Consider the following 18715-nt stretch of genomic DNA (forward strand, 5'->3'; position numbering starts at 1 on the left):
CCGGCCCCGGCCCCGCGCGGAGCCGCGCAGGGCAGCGAGGTGGGAAAAGGTCCCTCCCCTCGGCGGTCTTTAAGGAAGATTTGCACGCTATACATTCAAATATATATATATTTTTTACTTAAAAAACCTGCCACACCTAGAACAGCTACGGAGGTTGGGTTACACTTATTAGAAGAACTCTAACAGATATTTTATTCGGATCTGGCTCCCACTGTCTGCTCTGCTTCCCGCGAGCCCAGCCTGGCCTCCAAACGCTCGCTGAGCCACTGCAGAGCCCTCCGGTGCTCAGGACGCTCCTCCTGGATCTGGTGGACTATGACATTAACGGTGCGAAGCCGCTCCTGCAATTTCTGCTGCTCGTTTCTCCAGGCTTCTTCAGTGCGGCACAGGGGCGTGTATTTCCCTTCCTTCACTGCCTGCAGGTGCTTCTGGCGTGTTTGATAAGCCACAATCTCCAAAAGATTCTAAAAGAAGCAACAACGGAAACTGCTTTGGCAACAGACTGCATGTAGAAAGGAACTATGAGAAAACTGCGTATGATTCATGTCGTAGAGGTACTGTAACCATCACATTTTGAAATGGAATGGGTTCTTTAGAGGGATAGTTTTATGAAATCCCATTGTAACAGCCAAACAGCAGCCCCAGCTTGACTGCTGTAGATGTACAGTCACGCGTAGAATTCCATAAATCAGAGTAGTACCATGCATACAAGGCAAACCTTGCCAGGACAGAGTTTTACCAACTTAAAATTTCACAGGAGGTCATTCAAGACCTTGACCTGGCTCTCCAATTTGCAGTGTCTTCACAGTAGCCAGCTGGCCTTCACAAAAGATAATTGTTACTTGAAATTTTCAAGGGTACAAAAGACGTCCTTCAGGCTGATGTTTCCAGCTGAGTGCTGCCTCGCTTAGAGTGTGAACCTGGCATCAATTCAAGGCCATTATGAGCCCTCAAAATGGTTCAAGTGCTCAGGCTTTGGGGACCTTCAGAGAACAAGGGCCGTGAATGTTAAGCATGGAGTCTCAAGAAAAAGATGTGAGGAATGTGAGTGGGGGAAAAAAGTAAACGTTCAGATAAATTTGCTGTCAGTTCATCATTCATGCTGAAAAGCATGAACTCTGCAAAGACAAGCGATGTTAACTTGCCTGAAGTTCTCCTGTGAACTATTTATAAACGAAATTTAATCTAAGTATCTATTAATATTCTTTATTATTAAGCTATGCAGCACTTCTGTTTGGACTGAATACTCAAATCATTGTCAGTTCTTGGAAAAATACTAATGTGTTGCTAAAATTACATGCCAAGCACGCCCAGTTCTGGGCTAACGAGACAAGGAGATTAGGGGAGCCAGCAGCAGAAGAAAGTAGCAGGTACTATCTGCTCGTGTGCTGCGAGGGAACAGCATACTCACCCATCGTTTTTTTTTCTGAAGACATTCTAGGTCTGAATCCAGGCCATCAGACTCAGCCTGCAGGGCGCCAACTTCCTGCTGCTTTTCCAAGCAGGCGGCACTAAGGGATGCTTGGGTGCTCTTCAGCTCCATGATAGTTTTGTTGCAGTCTTGAGCATTCTAGGAATTGGAAGAGAAGGAAATGGCGGATTTTGGTTCTTCAGTTCAGCTGCATTCCCAGCTATCTTCTGAGAAGTTTTTTTTTTTAAATGAGTTTCTAAAGACTTTGCTCACCATGCAAGGCTATACCTGCAAAGGTGCAGGTTCTGTGTACTGACCTCCAGTGTGTCTGTGTTAAGCGTACATTGCTGTACTTGGCTTTACAGTGAGGTGAAGAGGAGCTGATCTTGTAGCTGATCACTCCCTTTGCTGGATCAGTTCCCTGATCTGGCTCACCTCACTGTCACACAAATATCTGTGCCATCACAAGGGGATGGATGGAAATGCCTGGCAGAAGCACAGCAGCCCCAATCGAAATGGGTTTCAGTTGCCAGGGACGTTCACCTGCTAACACACACATGCATAGACTTGCTTCCCTTAGGAACTCAGACTAAGAAAGATAACTGAGAAAATAAGTAGTGTGGGGGAGCTCAAAAAGTCCCGTTTAATCCTGAAACAGAGGCTATTTATTCAGGTACATGACTGGCAATTCAGTCCTAAGAGAAAGCAAAGGATTTTCAAAGCTACATCCGGGATATCACAGGATCCTGGCGGCATACATGAGTCTCATGATAAGAATTAGCTCCACGTCACTGTGTCCTTAGTACTTTCCATGCCACCAGGGGGAAATCTTGGCTCAAGTAAATACAGCACCACCTCTTCCTTGTATACCCTAACAGCAGATCACGATGCAATGATGATAATGGAGATACTCACCGTTTTCCTAATTACAAGGCAAATGCAGGCTAAGTGAATTCTTGCAGCCGTGCTTTACTTGCTCACCTTCTGCGTTTCACTGATCTTCTTTCTCAGCTCCTGTTTCTTGCGGTGGAAGTCGCTCTTGGTGATGTGCTTCTTATCCATTTTGCTCTGACCTTCTCCACGAATCGCTATGGTCTCTCTACGAGAGACAGATGCCTCCATATCACGAATCATCTTCTCCTGCTGCTTCATCAGCTGGCCATAACGGACCTTTCATTTGTCAAGATATATTAAAAAAAAAAAGGCTGAAAATACCAAATGGTTACAAAAGGCACCTAATTAAATCCTTCCGTATAGCACATCTCATCAACATAAACCAGGTATATGTGACACATGAGCCTTGGCAAGCCAAATTTGTTTTAAATCCAAACCTAGTTTGCACAGTGTGGATCTGGAAGGCAGAGAGCTAAATTAGTTACTGACTCTACAACAACTTGTCTAAAGTAATCTTCAAAAAGTTTCATTGGAACTCACTTCTGCTTTTGCTATTGCAAATATCTTGAGAATGAAAGGGAAGAGTTTCTTTGCCAGAAGATAGATGGCTTCTAACTAGTGATTAACATGATGTAGTGTTTAATAATATTTCTTTGCTTATAAATTGGAGTCACAGAATCAGGTAATAGACATATTTCAAAGAAAATTCTTTCTCAGATATGTCTATATTTTACTGCAGTCACACAGTTAGTGCAAGGATTGCCTAAAGTGCATTCATGCTGAACATATTTAATTCAGTCTAGCTGCAGGGTGATGAGATTTCCCCAATACTGCTACAGCCTTGGAGACGCTACTTCTCCAGCTTTTTTTTTCCTGCCTTATGTTTGAGCAATTCCATTGAAGCTGAATAAGTTGCATGCAACTCCTCCTCTTCAGTCCTCTTTCCCAATAGCTTACTTGCATCCTATGAATCTCTGTTCTCATGGCTCGGATTTCGCCTTGTCCTGTCTCAGAATCCACTGTTGAACGCATCTCTTTGGCCAGCTGGATCTTTTTCTCCCACAGCATGATTTGATGCCTTCAATGACAGAAAGGGAAAGAAGTGCCTTTGTGAACAACAGGGAAGATGTGCATCAGTGGCGCCACACTCCAGAAGCCAATTCTGAACACAAAGTTGAATGGTTCAGCAGAAACTTAAGGTTTGCATATGAGACATGTCATAAGGCAGCAACACCCTCAGTGTGAAGTCAGACAGGAAGCTCTGCAATTTAGAAAGCACATGGTGAGTGTAAAAACAAGCCAGCCCAGACTGACAGGGGGCTGATAGCCCCCAATTAATTGCCCAGGACAGCACATTTGCTCTGAGTTACTGGCAGAGGAGATGCCATGTGCAGCTTCCCATACTGATCTTGGCAACATCCAGCACAGATAAATATGCTGGAATCATTAAAGCCGACATCCTCTCAGCTCTTGCTGGTTCCAAAGATGGCTAAAGGCCCTAGCTGCTCTGAAAAGAAATCATAAGAAATCATAAAATTCTAGATGCTTAACTGGGGAGGGGAAGGGACAGGGAAAATACCACACAAAATATAGTTACTGTGGCCTAAAAAATTAGAATGCTGCTAAAGAAGCCTTCAGTTTCTGCATTTCAAAAATTTGTTAAACTACTTTCAACTTCTCCAAGAAGGGTAGAAGCACATTTGCTGCTGTGATTGGAGAAGGAAGGTAATATGGACCCATACACAAGAGTTCAAATACTGTGGCATAAGGCAAGAATCTTTCTGGTACCTACTCTGCTTCCACCAAGCTGTTTAGGAGTCTTTCCTTCTCCTCACTCAATTGACTGTGCTTCTCCTGCATCTCAATTGATTCTTTTTCTGCTGCCTAGATTTGGGAAGCAAAAACCAACACAGTATTGTCAGACTGAGAAAGATTTACAGGATCGCTGTTTGCCTCCTATCTTCATACCCTTTTTGTTTGCCAGTCTTTATACCCACACAAATGGTATACCTAACTTGTTTCTCCTGTGTAATTAAAGTCATCATCCTTAAGCAAGAAACAAACTTGGATGCCTTTTCTGTGCATAACTATATAGATTGCATAACTGTATATAACTACAATAGAACTACCTCTCTCTGGTCATATTATTTTGTACCACAAAAACTATTTTCTTCTGGGCCACCTGCTGCACAGAACTCTTGAAAGCCCAGTCAGACTGCAGGATGGTAGGCTGTGCCCTGGAGATGAAAAGCCAAGCCTCCATACCTTCAGAGAGCATACAAACTCATTCTCTGTGATAATGTTGCCATATTGCAACTCCTCAAAGCTGTTGCTGTTCTTGTTGATCAATATATTTAACTTTATCAAGTCATTCGACATGTTCCTCATGTGACGTTCAATGTCTTTCTGCTCTTTTGTTTCCTGCTGAATTTCATCTACAGGTGAACAGAAGAAAGATTTAAAATTCCCTTGAACGCTGGACTGAGTACAGCCAAGGTGTGACAGACTGCAATTAGACCAGGCAACACTGCGTGCAGAGCCAGCTGTGTCCTATGTACCCTGCCAAAACACCTCTCCATAAGCCCCAAAATCAAGTAAAGATTTTGGAAATAGACTACTGTGAAAGAGAGTTGGTTTTGGCTGAGGAAAGTGCTGTCACCTACCAACTACTTGCAGACTTTATTTAGGAAGGGTAACACATGAGATCATCACTTAGGGTTTGACTGTGTGAGTTAAAGACAGCAAGATCGGATCATTACAGGGAATAATGACATGCAAAATGGCAGAAAGTGCCTGGCTTTTAGCCCCAGAGCATACTTCTGGGGCCATATGCATTATTGCTCACACATATATAGGAATACTGAAGGCATTCTCTGGTGAAGGGTCTAACATTACCTGCCTGTAAACCTTTGCTGCCTTTTTTCTCCATCCATCGATGAACATTATAAGAAAAAGTTAGGGAATGACTTACTTTCAATGCGTACTTTCTTCTGCTGCATGATTGTGATCTGCTTCTTTAACATATCCAAGGAGGCTAGCTGCTCCTCCCGTCCGTGCGTTAATTTGACCAGCTCTTTCTGCAGCTTAAGCCAGTACTTCTGTAGTGTCATCACCTCAGAATTACATTCTTCTATCTGCTTGGTCAGTCTGTTGATCTCAATTTCCAGTGGTCCCAACTCTTGCCCCTATAAGAGGTTAAATTTGGAATTAATCAGAGAGAAGCTGCTGGAGCACTTATTTATAGAATCATTGCAGAAGGCCAGTCCAACTAATAAGATATCCACTAAATACTTTGACTATATTGTTTTTTTGTCATTTAGCTACTTTCTGCCTCAGTGTGCCATGAGTTGAATGGGAATAATAGAACTACCTGACCTCACAGAAGTAAATGGAATATAAATCTGTAAAGTTCTCAGATTCTGTGGTGAGATGGCCACCTAAGCTTTTACAATAGATACACCTGGACATCTGAAAATTTGCAAGGTGTATGCTGTAGTATTCATTTGCAAGTTGGTATCCATAAAGCTCTTCCTGTTCATAGTGCTAGGGATAGATCTAGGTATCATCTGAATGGGGCCAACTATCCAGTGACTTCAGTCATTCCCCGCCCCTTCCATCCTCCCTTTGTCAATCTTTGCAGATTTTATAATGTCAACCCTTTTACTTCCAGAGTATTGATGTAATTCAACATTTTCATCAGGTGTAGACAATTCCTCGCAGAAAACTCTGCTACGTACACCCTCATTTCACAATGATTCCCCATTGCTAGCTTCTCTTTACGTGCATTAAGAACTGATTGACAACTTTTAACATTTACACTACTTAGTGCAGTTTTAAAATCACAATGCTGATGCCTGGAAAAGTTTTTAACTGTCCAAAACTTGCACAGTTACCTTCATCAATGACATCTATGGTCGCCACAAAGGATAAAGTCAAATTTGGGACTGAAGTGTAAAGTACATACCCCAAGCTGGGAAAGAATCATCTCCAGCCTTTTGTTGCACAGGTTGATGACCCCTTGCTTGTTCTCAATCAGGAGACTGCGCTTTGTGATCTCAGTTTCACTACGGCTGATCAGGTCGTGGATATTTTTTATTTCCTTGTCCAGCTCAGAAAGTGTTTTTTGGAGAACGGTCAGCCTGCAGTTAGTATGAGTTGCATTCAGAATTACTTGGGCTGTATCATTCTCAACTTTGGAAAAATGCAGCTCCTAGTAATATCACCAGATAGAAAACAAATTACTGTCACCAACAGCAACCTATTCATTTGTAATGCCAAGTTCTCAAAGGACAGGATCAGAGGATTTAGATTCTACTCACAGGTCCATGCTACAAACCATAAGCAAGCTACATACCATCTCCGTACCTTTGTTTCTCCATCCATTAGCAGTAGATAACATTTACCTCTCCTACAAGGCTGTTGAGAAGCATTAAGGAGCTTAAACATCCCAAAATCCTATAGAAGACTGTGCTCATCACTTCTGGAATTATCTTCCCTACCCAGCTGTCTCTAGTTACCTAGCTAACAGTGAGTGGTAGGACATGTCCACATTTCAACTTCTATGCCATACCTGGCAAAAGCATCCCTGACCAAATTACAACTGTGCTAGCTCCCCAGCCATGAAGAGCTGCTATGCTTTTTGTTCGAGTGCAGTATGGCTGCAATTAGACAACTTTCAAGACCCTGCCTGCTACTTCTACACAATCTGTACCACACTGCGAGAGGTTATAATTTGATCGTTCCCAAGTCAGTAGTCTCTGCACCATATTCTGCTGTACAAGAGAGATACTAATAGAAATAAATGCAGAAGCTGATGTACTTTTTTGTGTATCTGATGGAAAGGAGGGCCTTCCTCATAGTGAAAGCCAGCCCTGGCAGCCTTCCAGCCACCTAAGATATGCACCTATTTTACAAAACCCTGTGCAGACTGAAGTTAAACACAGAGAGCTGTGAGCATGATGTGTTAGTACCAGCCCACACAACTCAATATGATAAATACTATGCTGAATCTTCTATTTTTTTCATCTATACCAGTTATACACTCCTGAAGAGAGCAATTTAGCATGCCATAAAGAGCTGTGGGTTTGTTTTGACTGTTCCTTGGATTGGATTCATTATTTAGAAACTGAGAGTATGCCCGCATCACATTCTGTGATGCAGTATAGAGATGTAAGTTAGTTTAAGGTGGAGTATAGAGGTATCGCGCATCAACCATCTTTCGCCAGTAAGTAAGAGCTTGTAATGCTTTACAGTAAACACTCCCAGGATTCATCATTCTGACCCATTTTTTAAGTAAAGAAAGAATAATGTATTTGTCACAACTTTTTGGCCAAACTGTCTCTTGCATGCGCCTCCTGCAGTAATATCACTGGAAGAATTAACAGGAGTCACAAACCTAGAAGGGGTTTCAGTTACAGGGCTGAAAACCAGAACCACGACAATGACAAAACACATTTGAGAAACACTGTTCTAGGCTGTGATTGTAGCCTGTTTCCTTTCTCAGCCCTCCCAAATGGAAAAGATACCATACCAGATCCATTTTTCTCTTACGAAGTTTTTCAGCCAGCTGCGAGAAGTATTTTGCTGCTTTGCTGGACATCATCTGATCCTGAAGCTTTGCCATGATCTCATTCTCCATTTGCTCTTTGGTATCAGTTCCTTTCTCTATATCCTTACTGATGGATAGCAACTCGTTCACACGAGCAGCTTGATCCTAAGAGGCAGAGAAGACAGAGACAGGATCACTAACAGTGTTTGGAGACGGGGATTAAACAGGTATGTCCTATTTAAAAGGATTCTTCTTCCAAATGGCTTTTCTTACCATCTTTGTTCTACTGAGGGCCTGCTCTGTCTCCTGGAGAATGCGGGTATAGGTGTTAGATTCAACCTTCAAGGCCTCCTGCCTTGAAAGACACTGGGCAATCATTTTCTTTGTCATATTAGCATCATTCTGAGAACGGCTCAGGATGGTGACGAGCATCTCATTCTTCTCCTCTTCCTTCCTGATTGACTTTCTGCAGCCATAGATATCTATTTCTAGGGACTTGAGCTCATGTCTGTACTTGCTGAAGAGGCAAAGAGGATGGAAATCATCACAGGGATTGATTTGTGCACTGAACACATACAAATTCCTCTTTTCAAATATGCTATTGCAGAAATAAATGAATGAGGAGGAAGATCTTTATAAAGATCAGTCTATTGTGACAGCACAAAGTTATCAGAAGATAGATGGAGAGGCTAAAATGTAAAAGGAAATGTATGTAGGAAAATTAATTTCTTTGGTTTTCTCCTTACCCTTTCCCATTCTGACTGGGATGCCACTGTATAAAAACATACAGTTTGTTCTTATAGAATCAGTCAAGCTTTAAGACTCCAGGCCAAATAAACATTCCCTTTAGCAACAATAATAAGGTTTCCCTGAAGATTTCAGAAGGCATCACAAAATCCTAACTGAAAGTGATAGATAAATCCTTCTTGGTGGCTTGCTTTTTGGACTGAGAGATGTTGCAGAGGTAGAAGGAACTTTTCAAAAGAATAAAATGTGCACAGAATAACCCTAAACAGCTTTCAAAAAAATCAGATTTTTGAGGGAGGGTTGTGTTGTGGATGAAGAAAAAAAGTAACAAAGGACCATGGTCCTTTCCCTTTAATCTTCCGTGTGCTTCAGTGTAGCAGATTTATTCTGTCTGACATATTCTACACATACAGTAATAAATTTGATAGAAGACATACTGTCCCTTTTAGAATCTCTCCCATCCAAATTACTTGAGGTCTCTCCTTGCACTGCTCTCAGACACTGTACCTCAGCAAGTCTTGTATGGCAGCATAGGCCTCATCTCTTTGCCTCATTCCAGCCAAACTACTATTCCAGTGGTTCATCAACCGCTTCTTCTCCATGTTAATAGCCTGTACCTCCATACTAGCCTGGGGAAGACAGAATTTGTAGATGGACTGAATCTATACCGGACTAAGAAACCAGAAACAATGAGAAACAATGCCATACTTCTTTTTTCTGTTCATAATATGCTGGGCAGGAATAGTTTCAACTGAACTAGCTTTCCATTCTCAAGCTTTTCTGCTCTTTCTTTAGTTTTTTTTTTAAATCCTTATTCTTCTACGTACATTAGCATAATTCATCCTACTAGTCCCACTAACAACTTCAGTGTGTTTGAAAGCATAATTTATGTCATTGCATTTTTTTGCCACATTATGGTTACAAATGAAAGTTCCAGAAACAACAGTAAACAGGGTATTTTCAGATGACATTTCTGGTCACAATTAGAGAGGAGGGAGGAGAGAAAGAAGGAAAGAAAAACAAACAAACCAAACCCTGTCTCTGGTCCTTCGTAGCAACTCATATTGCTATCTTTTGGCAAAAAGCATCACCCAAAATACCAAGTTACTGACATAATATGAAAACACAGAAGACTGTGCACATTTAAATCATGATTAGCTTAGTGCACCCGGGACAGCGTGATGATAGAGCTGTGACAATATTATTTATACTGTGCTAGTTCTATGTCAAGCTAAATATCATTTCTCTGTGATACTGGCTATAATGCGATACTGGCTATAATGTTCCAATCATGCACAGAAAGAAATTTGATAATATGTTAGAAATTATGTTAGCTAGAAGCTGGAGAGGAGGCAGAGTTCTCTTCTGCTAACTCACAATATCTGCCCTATCATGCGTGTCTGGCTTATTATCACACTAGAGCATAGAAAAGTGATAGATCTCCAAGACAAAACGCTGAAAAGTCAGGGGGGAAATGATTTACAGACAATTCTTACAGACAATGGGGGAAAAAAAATCCTCCGTTCCTGTAAACAGGAATGAACTATAGGACTCTAGTCTACACTGTAAATATCACATGAGCATAAACCAAAGAGGTCAGTCCCTCCAGAGTGCAATATTAACTAGAAGTGAAAAATAAAGTCACCTCCTACCTCATTTACTGCTTGTCGAGTTATTTTTGTGTCCTCTGCCTGGGCCACAATCTGAGCTTCGAACAGGGCAACTTGTTCCTGTAGTTCATAGGCTTTTCTTGTTAAGCGGTCCACTAGAAGGTCCTAAAAAGTCAGAGCAAACAGTCCAGCGTGAGTACTACAAGCTTAGTCTTAAAAAACTATACTCAACAAGAATCATATAGGCTAGAAGCAAGATTAAATCAGAACTAGATTAGATTTGGTTCCTGCTAAACCTTTTCCATTCAAAGGTGAATGATTGTCTTGAAAGCAGTAGTGACAATTTTCAGGAGAACGTGACCTTCTTTGCTGATTTTTATTATTCCGTTTACAGTAGTAAATTAATATTTTAGATCTGAAGTAACATTCATTTTTATCAGCATAGATTATACTATGCCACCTCTCTGGCAGCTGGGAATCGTAATAATTAATGTTTTTTAATGCTTTGTTAAAAAACATGTACATCCAGTTTATTGCAATTGTTTGCAAATGATTCTGTATTAATAATAATCATAGAATATTTATTCTGTTGCAAAAGCAAGCCACGAAGCCAGCAGAGGGAGCTACAGCACACACCGATCGACTGCAGTTCATTTTTTGATTCGTTCATCATTGTGAAACTCGCTGCGAGTCAGAATAGTTCCTGAGGCTTGAGGATACGATACTTCTTCGCTAAATCTCTTTCTATCCCCCACCCACCCACGCTTTGCTTGCATGAAAAGTGATTTACTATTAAAAGGTTTGTCAAAAGCTTTGTGCAGCATATGCAACTATCTTGCTAGTGGATATTCTTCTCATTTTAGAAAACCCTGTTGTTTCAATTATTTGGGAAAAAATCCCCACACATCTTCCTTGAGTCAGTCACTATGGCTCTCCTTCTGATAGAGCAGCTTCTCCTCCAGACCTCACCGCTAATACTGTCATCTACAACTTTTTTTGGTCAAACACATTTTTACTTGATACCTGTTTTTTCTTTTCCACCTCAGCCTGGACTTTCTCTGCTTCAGCCTTCTTTGTTGACTGTTTCATCAGTAAAATATTATGATGCATATCCTGGTCCATATTCTGCATGTAGAAGAGATGCAAGGCCAGTTTTTCCACCTGGGTCTGCATTGCCGAAACTAGAGAGGCAGGAGGAAAAGATATTTACAGAAAAGGTTTTTTGTAGGACACACTTTAAACAGAGATGAAAGGGAAGGAAATAAAGAAGTACACAAAGTAAAATCCCCACAAACACCAGGTAAATCAGATGGGCCTCCCTTAAGTGAGAATTGACATCAGCTTTAGGGTACAGCTCCACAAGCAAAGCTAAAAAATCATGGTAAATGATTTCTTCATTCCCATTACACAGAATTCCAGAAAATCAAAGGACTTCAAGAGGCCACAAACCCTTTCCTCTGCTCCAAAACAGAACTGTCTCTTTCTCAGACCATTAGATAATGAAGGCTTCTCTATTTTTTTTTAAATAACTCATAAAAAGTCTCTAGGCAATCTATTTTAATGTTTAACTATTCTCGCCATTAGAACCCTTTTCCTGTTGCCTAACTAAATGCCTGCACCACAGGAAGACTGAGTTAAGTTCATTTCTCTGAGTGGAACAGGCTGCCACATGGTTGGTACTCTGATACTCCTGGATCCTCTGTAGTTAACAACCTACAATCTTTCTAACCTCAATATACCCTTACAGAGACCACAGGCAAACACAACTGAGTAATGGGAAGTGAACTCTGCTGACTGCCAAGCCACAGAACAGACTACCTGCCAGGAACAGTCTTAGTCCAAAAGACCTTCTTAGAGGGACAGAGCAGCAATGTGGTCTTAGAAACAGTAGAAATTACATGGCAGCCAGGCACATCCATGCAACTTTTCAATCAGTGCATCATTCCTGATGGATTTTACTGTATTCTTCAATCCAGTGCCTGACTTTTATTCAAATCCATTCATCCACAGGGGACTAAAATCAGGAAATATTACCAGAACTGCTTCAGTCACCTTTCTTGCGTTCATCATCTGTGTTCTGACATGTTTTCTTGTAAGTAAGCCTGAGGCCCTCCAGTTCCTCTTCTAGCTGCTGACGCACTGTGGCTATTTGGGAATGGCGGTCACGGCTCTTCTCCAGTTCCATCTGCAGCTGGGCCAGCTGCTGCTGGACTCCATAAAGAATCACTCCAAGCTCTTCTCTCTGTACTCTGCCCTTCTTTGTGGCTGTCCTCTGCAAACACAAGAGGAAATCAGTTGTCTCACATCGGCTTGGACAGGGATGGATGCTGTGGAAGTCAAAGAAAGGGTGCTGTACCAGCTCCTGAAGCTCCAGATTCACTTTTTCCATCTGCCTGGTAAGGTAATTCTTCAGGGCAGCCTGGAATCTTCTCATTAGAGGCTGTAGAGAAGTATGATGTTGATAATTATAACATATGTATGTAAATTAATTATGAAGTAACCTTAATGCTACTCCTGCTGTCAAATAAAACATTGTATTTTCTCCCATGAAGACCTGGATTCCTATTCTAGCTATAATCAATCTAGCAAGTGAGAAAAGTTACACAGTGTGCATGTGTTTACAGCAGAAAATAATACTGACAATGTTTGCAAGTCATAAACGTATCAGAAGAGCTACATATGAGAACCCATCCACCTGCTGTTGTTGCAAGTACTTCTCTTTCAAGAGTACTAAAGCTTATCAGATTTGCCTGCTATGTTGCTGATTTCTCAACCTGCAACTCTGAGGTTAATACTGAGGGAGCAGACATATTCTTCAGGAGTTAGTACTTTTGTAAAAGCTATCTTTAACTTACGGGTAAGTCACTGCTTCTAATTTATCTCCCAGGTTTTATGTGGCTACCAATAAAAATGACAAGTTGGCAAAAAAGACAGACAAGATTTGGGGACTTTTCTCACATGTTCTGGATCCAAGACAACCAGCTGTGTTTCTTCTGCTGTTTCCTCGCTTCTTCCACTTTTTTCAATTTCCTCAGCTCCATGCTGTTGGTATTCTTGTTGCCTTCTTTGGCCACCATGCTCACTAGCATACTGACTGAATTCCTCAAAGGCAGCCTCCGAATAGAGAGAAATGGGTTCTCCAATGTCACCTGCACTCCAAAACCAAAAGGGAGATGTCACAGAAAGGAAATTCTATGTATTAGAGGATGTGCCAAGATAAACAGATGTCCTGATGGAAGGAAATACATAACAAAGCCTCCTTTCCTTGGCAGCCTAGATTGTCTCACGATGTTATTAGCATTCAGAATATAAATCATAAAAGTACGGTTACCATAACAATAAGGAGGAAAGTTATTATGTAAGGAATTTAAAGGTTGGCTCTGAGCACTTCCAGAGGTTAATGGTAAGGCTTAGATTTTATAGTATTATGCCTCCAGTTGGATTCACAATGATCTAGGAGAAAACTAGATCCTGTGTCTGATAGGTGGTATCAAGTATTGTACTACTAATAAGGAACTGATTGATACCTGATTCTGCATGACTGTCCACCTGCACTGACAATGCCGATGTCCGCGTAAGAGCTCCTGAAGAGGTGTGGGAAGGGTTTCCTCTGTCTATTATTGGCTGTTCCATGTCACCCAATTCAGGAGGACGACTGTCAACTTTGACTTTGTCTGAGAAAGCCTCAGCAGATTTTTCCTGAAACCCAAAATCCATCATATGAAGCAGGTCTTCACTCTGACTTTATTTGCTCCCTAAAACTCTGCTCATTTTTGTCACCATGAGACATGAACAATATAGACAAAGAATCAACAAGAGTCGGCTATGTTCTAAAATCACCCCACAGATATACCAGCAAGGCTGTGTAATTCCTGATGAGAGACACTTTAGAAAGATATAGGTTAACAGAGGAACCTCTCCAATTTTGTCAGAGCTCTTGTATACTTCTTGCTTAACCAATTAGCTTCTCTCTATTCCAACTCAGGTCATTTTTGTGTTTGCAGCAATAAAACTGTTTCTGCAACAGGAGAATTTAAAGTTGTAAATACTGGTCATGGATTTTGTGAATAAGATTATATATATATGATTATAGCATCTCACTTCTGCAGAACCAGTGGACAGCTCTGCAGCCCCAAAGGTGACTCCTTCTGCTGGGAGAAATGTCTCTTCTTGGTCCATCAGAGGAATAGTCTCTTCTTCTTCACTATCATTCTTGTTCTCTGGCTGTACTGTCTAGCATGCAACAAAGGCAAAAAGCAGAGCAAATAGATAGCATTAGAATGGGTTGTGTACTCTGTTTAATGTTATTGCTACAGGATTGTAACAATTGTTTTTTGCCACAACACACAGAAAATAAATTTATTATCATCCCATTTGCAAAAAGCTGCTCCAGCTAGCGTTTGCAATAGTAGAGGTCCGGGCAAGAATACTACACACAGCGTGTTTCTAAGATTAAAAACATGCCCTTAGGGATTTTTATAGAAGGTCTTACAGCCTGCACTACGTGCAGCTGAATTATTTTCTTCTGTCTTTCTTTTTAAAGACACGCTCTTTTGTCCCGTATCATCAGCCACCAAATCCAAGCAGTGTGCAGCGCCAGCGTGTCTTTGGAGGAGAAGCTGTAAGCTCCGCGATAAAACGCGACGGGCCTTCGAGGACACCGCGCTCCCCCGAGCCGGATCGCACCCGGGCCCCTCTGCCGGAGCATCAGGCCCGCCCGGGGGGAGCGGTGCGGCCCCGGCAGCGGCGCCTCGCGGGGGAGGAGGCCCGGGGCGCGGCGCAGAGCGGGAGCGCGCAGGCCGGGCCCGCGGCTGCTCGGGGGCCCCCTCCGGGGCCCGGCGGGAAGGGGCGGGGCGGGGCGGGGCGGCGGGGGAGCCCCGGGGCCCGCGGCGGCCGGCACTCACCCGCTCCGCCATCTTCCCGTTGCCGGGCAACGCCGTCAACACCCGGTCACGTGGCGGGCTGCGGGCCGCACCACCGCGGCCCGCGGCGGAGGGGGGGGGCGGGGGTCGGGCCGCACCACCGCGGCCCGCGGCGGGGGGGGGGAACCCCTCTTTGCCAGCCGCGCGAGCCCCTCGTCCACCCGGAAGCGGGCGCGGCGCGGCCGCCGTAGCGTCCCCGGTGACGCCCGGATGGAGGCGCCCCGCCGCCCCGGGGCTCGGTGGGCGGGGCTGGCGGCGGCCCCGCCCCCCGCACGGGGCTGAGCGGGGCGGCGGCGGCAAGAGGCGGCGGCGGCCCCGGTGGGTGCCTGGCAACGGGGGGGGGGAGGGGGAAGGTGCCGGCGGGGCCCCGCGGGGCGGGTCGGTGCCGGGGGAGGGTCGGTGCTGCCCCTCGGGGCCCCGGTGTGTGACGGACCGGCGGCTCCGCGCCCCGCCGGCCGGGCCTGCCCGCCGGCCGCGGCCCGGGGAGTCCCCGGCGGGCGCCAGCCCGGGCTCCGAGCGGCCCCGGCCGGCTCTGCTCGCCCCGCCGGGCCCGGGGGTGGTGACAGGGCCGCGCCCCGGCGCGGTGCCTCCCGAGCGCCCCGCGGCGCCGGGGCTGGCGGCTGCTCTGAGCTGCCCCGCGGGGTCTCCGGCGCTGCCCCGGGCCCCGCTGCGCTCCCATGTTTCACCCCGCTCTTTGTCTCCCGGCTCGGAGCAGCCCCGAGGAGCCGGGCGAGGAGCTGCCGCGGCCTCTGGGAGCCCCGGGGCTGCGCGTCCGCCGCCGCCTCCCCTCTGGGGAGAGCGAAGTGCGAAGCAGCCCTCGAACTTCGTCCTGCGGCGTCTCGGGGCGTCCGGGCGTCCTGAGGGAAGGCGCTCAGCGGGCTCGGGCGAGGCCTCCCCTCCCCTCCCGAAACACCGCGCCGCCGGGGCCTGCTGCCGGCCGGGACGTGAGGGTGGAGGTCCGGGTCCCGGCAGCTGTCTGATGTGCGGCCTCGGCGCTCAGGGCAGGGGTTGCGCGTTGATGTATTGCTCACTGTGCGGCTGAGACCCGGCAGAATAACTCTCCCCCCCGTCTGAGGTCTGCCCACCTCGGCGGCTCTCAGGCTGTGGCCTCTCTCGCAGCCGTATTGTGTTCTCAGTCGCCGGTGTGAATGGGAAGTAACAAAAATGAAAGATCTTTTAAGAGCAGAGAGCAACGCTAAGACCAGCTGTGCCAGGCCTGCTCGGTGTCGGGACCCGAGGCTTGCCGCTGCTTTCCTAGGAGCCTCCTCGGAGGTTGGTGGCTCATCCTCATCCTGATGGTAACTTGCCTAAAACCGGAGGAGTCTGTGAAAGCTGCATTTCTGACCCTGCATTGGATTTGCTGAATATCTCCAGTTTTGTTCTCTGTGCCCCGCTGTGTGGCTGGCGTCAAGCTGCAGAGCCACGTCAGGGCAGAGCACTGCTTTCCCTGCCCGGCAGGCAGGGGATGGGGCACGGGCTGTTTCCTTGCCGTGATGGAAATGAGACTGTTTCAGACTGTGGTAGGATGGCAGCACCATGTGCTCCGAGGTCAGTTGTGTTAAGAAAAGACTTTGCAGTGAGTTCATTAACACGGCGCTCGAGCCAGGCTCGGGAGACTCTCCAGCTGCTGGTATTTAGGGATCTGATACTGGGAGAATTATCAGACCGTGGCTGGAAGACAGTTTAAATAAAAAGCCATAAAGAAGTTAGCTACTGCACAAGCACTACAGTTAGGTCACCTGAAATGATGTTTAATCTTGGGACAGAGGGACATACGTCACAAATAGTAATTTGTCATCGCTAAAGCATATGTGGTAGTTCGAATCTTTGTGCTGATGGAGTGGTAGGCTTTTTGTTTGCTTTTTTTAGGTCTGAGCAGGTGTGGCTGGGAGCAGCCAGCAGCAGGCTCTGCTGGCATCATTTCCTTTCCCTCTGTATCTTTGAGTCTCACACTCGAGGTATTTGGGCTGCTGTCCCTTCCCCCCCCCCCTTCTCAGCTGAGATGCATGTGAGTGAAATCTAGTCCGCTGAAGTGACTGGGATTCGAGTTGTCTGAGTGTCAGGATTTCAGCCCTTGCTGGTGACTGCTGTTACTTTTTCCTTTAGCTCGGTGCTCTGCCTGCCATTGCTGCACCAGCAGGTCAGAAATAAAAGACTTTTTGGTGACCTACATAATTCTCCCCGTGAAATGGGATGACTTCAGAATGGCTCCCTATGGTAAACTTTTTTCCTTGCTTTGGCTGGGTCATCTTAAATAGCTCTCACTAATAGCTAGTAGTTTTTAAAGCTTTTTTTTTTTTTAATGTAGAGGTACTGCAATTCAAAGGGAAGGTTGTTAGGAGTGCTCTCATGTACACATAGAGAAGTACAGATCAGAGCGAGTGGCTAGTTGGGAGCTGCACAGAAAATCCTGCCGGAGGACTGGGAAGAAACTGCGAGTCCCGACTCCTGGGTTCCCGTGCGCTGTCTCTGCTCGCTGCCTGCCGGCGTCCTGTAACGCGTGCTTTAGTTACGAGAAGTGCAAACTTAGCATTTGGTTTTTTCCAAGGGGAGGAGGAAACAGTAATTTCTGCAGTATTTCTGAGGTGTCTCCTGTGCAGTGGCTCTGTACTCATTTAATATGTAAAAATCAAAGTCAAGTTAGCAAAGGTTTCCTTGATTAAAGGGGAAAAATAGTTGGGATTTTCTTTCTTAAAGTGTTTCATGCTTGGTGCTAATCTGTAAATCACCTCTTGTATCGCCTTTGTGCCCAGACACGCGCAAGGTCTCGTGTTCTGCTTCAAGATCCCTGTAGTTTGGCTGATTTTACTTGTAAGGCTGTTAAATTCTTGCACAGAAAATTAGCCCTTGAAGCCACAAGATGGATTGCCAGCCGCGCGACGGCTCAGCAGTGCGGCTTGTCGGATGCAGCCCTCCGCTGGGCAGAGGCTGTCGTACGCCTGTATTGCCTAAACGTGTTTGTGAAGGAAACCGCGTTGCCGTGTGTCCGTGAAGTGCCCTGGCGTCACCGCGTGCCCGCACAAGCCGTGCGCGATGTGCTGGACCCCGTGTCGGGCCCGGGCGGGAGCCCTGCGTTTCCCCTCTTCGCCAGAGCGCGGAAAGCCTGTGCGACCGGAGGCAGCAGCATTTGGTCCAGCAGCGTCTGCCAAGGTGAGGGCGTAATCTGCCAAGGCAAACAGGATTTCGTTGTTTGTGAGAAGGGGAAGGGCGCTTGTGAGGGAGGCGAGCGGCCAGTGCTATTTGAGATGCTGCTGGCTGTGACTGGTCGGGCTCTTGCGAAGAGGGTACGGGGATGACTTCACTTGGCTCCCTAGCGCTTTGGCGAGGCCTCGTGTAGCTGAGAAGTGCTGGCATGGGCTGGAGAGCAGCCAGGGGCTGCGAGAGCGGTCTCAGGAGCTGCAGCAGAGATCTTTAGTGGCGACAGTTGATGTGTGGGAGAAGAAAATGTATGTGTGCTTAATAAATATTGGCACTCAGCAAGGGCTTACCAGCTAATTCAGTGCTTTGGGTTCTGGAGAGCAGGGTTGTTCCTGCCACACTGGAGAGAATACCTTAAAATCAGAGGATAAATACAAAATTGATA

General features: G+C 45.5%; 2 protein-coding genes and 1 long non-coding RNA gene across 11 annotated transcripts in view; 2 read left to right on the top strand and 1 right to left on the bottom strand.

Moving 5' to 3' along the window:
* Positions 1-90: 90 nt before the first annotated feature.
* CCDC40 (coiled-coil domain 40 molecular ruler complex subunit) lies at positions 91-15341 on the bottom strand. 2 transcript variants are annotated; one of them, XM_064522853.1, is made up of 19 exons: positions 15115-15341; positions 14312-14443; positions 13738-13909; positions 13169-13359; positions 12567-12650; positions 12263-12482; positions 11234-11391; positions 10253-10375; positions 9108-9229; positions 8127-8370; positions 7836-8018; positions 6270-6515; positions 5277-5490; positions 4571-4740; positions 4098-4189; positions 3263-3383; positions 2393-2581; positions 1412-1570; positions 91-464 (listed from the first exon to the last, which is right to left on the bottom strand). In XM_064522853.1, the coding sequence occupies exons 1-19, from the start codon at positions 15124-15126 to the stop codon at positions 192-194; spliced, it is 3105 nt and encodes a 1034-aa protein (XP_064378923.1). In that variant the 5' UTR covers positions 15127-15341; the 3' UTR covers positions 91-191. The 2 variants fall into 2 exon arrangements, with proteins under 2 accessions (XP_064378923.1, XP_025968752.2); XM_026112967.2 differs by lacking the exon at positions 15115-15341 and adding an exon at positions 14785-15051.
* LOC135330276 (uncharacterized) lies at positions 459-10256 on the top strand. The gene is made up of 2 exons (XR_010392202.1): positions 459-554; positions 2423-10256. It is a non-coding gene; the product is annotated as an uncharacterized LOC135330276 (long non-coding RNA).
* The window catches only part of TBC1D16 (TBC1 domain family member 16), a 46779-nt gene continuing 43391 nt past the window's right edge, over positions 15328-18715 (top strand). For 6 of the 8 annotated variants that reach the window (XM_064522856.1, XM_064522857.1, XM_064522855.1 and 3 more), the window contains exon 1: positions 15329-15450. The gene's annotated coding sequence lies outside the window, so the exon portion shown is untranslated. Of the gene's footprint in view, positions 15451-18260; positions 18283-18715 lie in introns of those variants that run through there. The other 2 variants (XM_064522862.1, XM_064522858.1) reach the window with 2 other exon arrangements.

Source organism: Dromaius novaehollandiae, chromosome 18 (genome assembly GCF_036370855.1).
Source record: "Dromaius novaehollandiae isolate bDroNov1 chromosome 18, bDroNov1.hap1, whole genome shotgun sequence".
In the NCBI taxonomy this organism is placed as follows: Eukaryota; Metazoa; Chordata; class Aves; order Casuariiformes; family Dromaiidae; genus Dromaius; species Dromaius novaehollandiae.

Bases quoted from the DNA above. Each gene is read 5' to 3' on its own strand.
- CCDC40 (XM_064522853.1), bottom strand. The intron at 13,360-13,737 runs GTATCAATCAGT...TTTGGAGTGCAG, and splicing joins GGACAGTCATGCAGAATCAG to GTGACATTGGAGAACCCATT. The intron at 12,651-13,168 runs GTGAGAAAAGTC...ACTTCTCTACAG, and splicing joins TTGTCTTGGATCCAGAACAT to CCTCTAATGAGAAGATTCCA.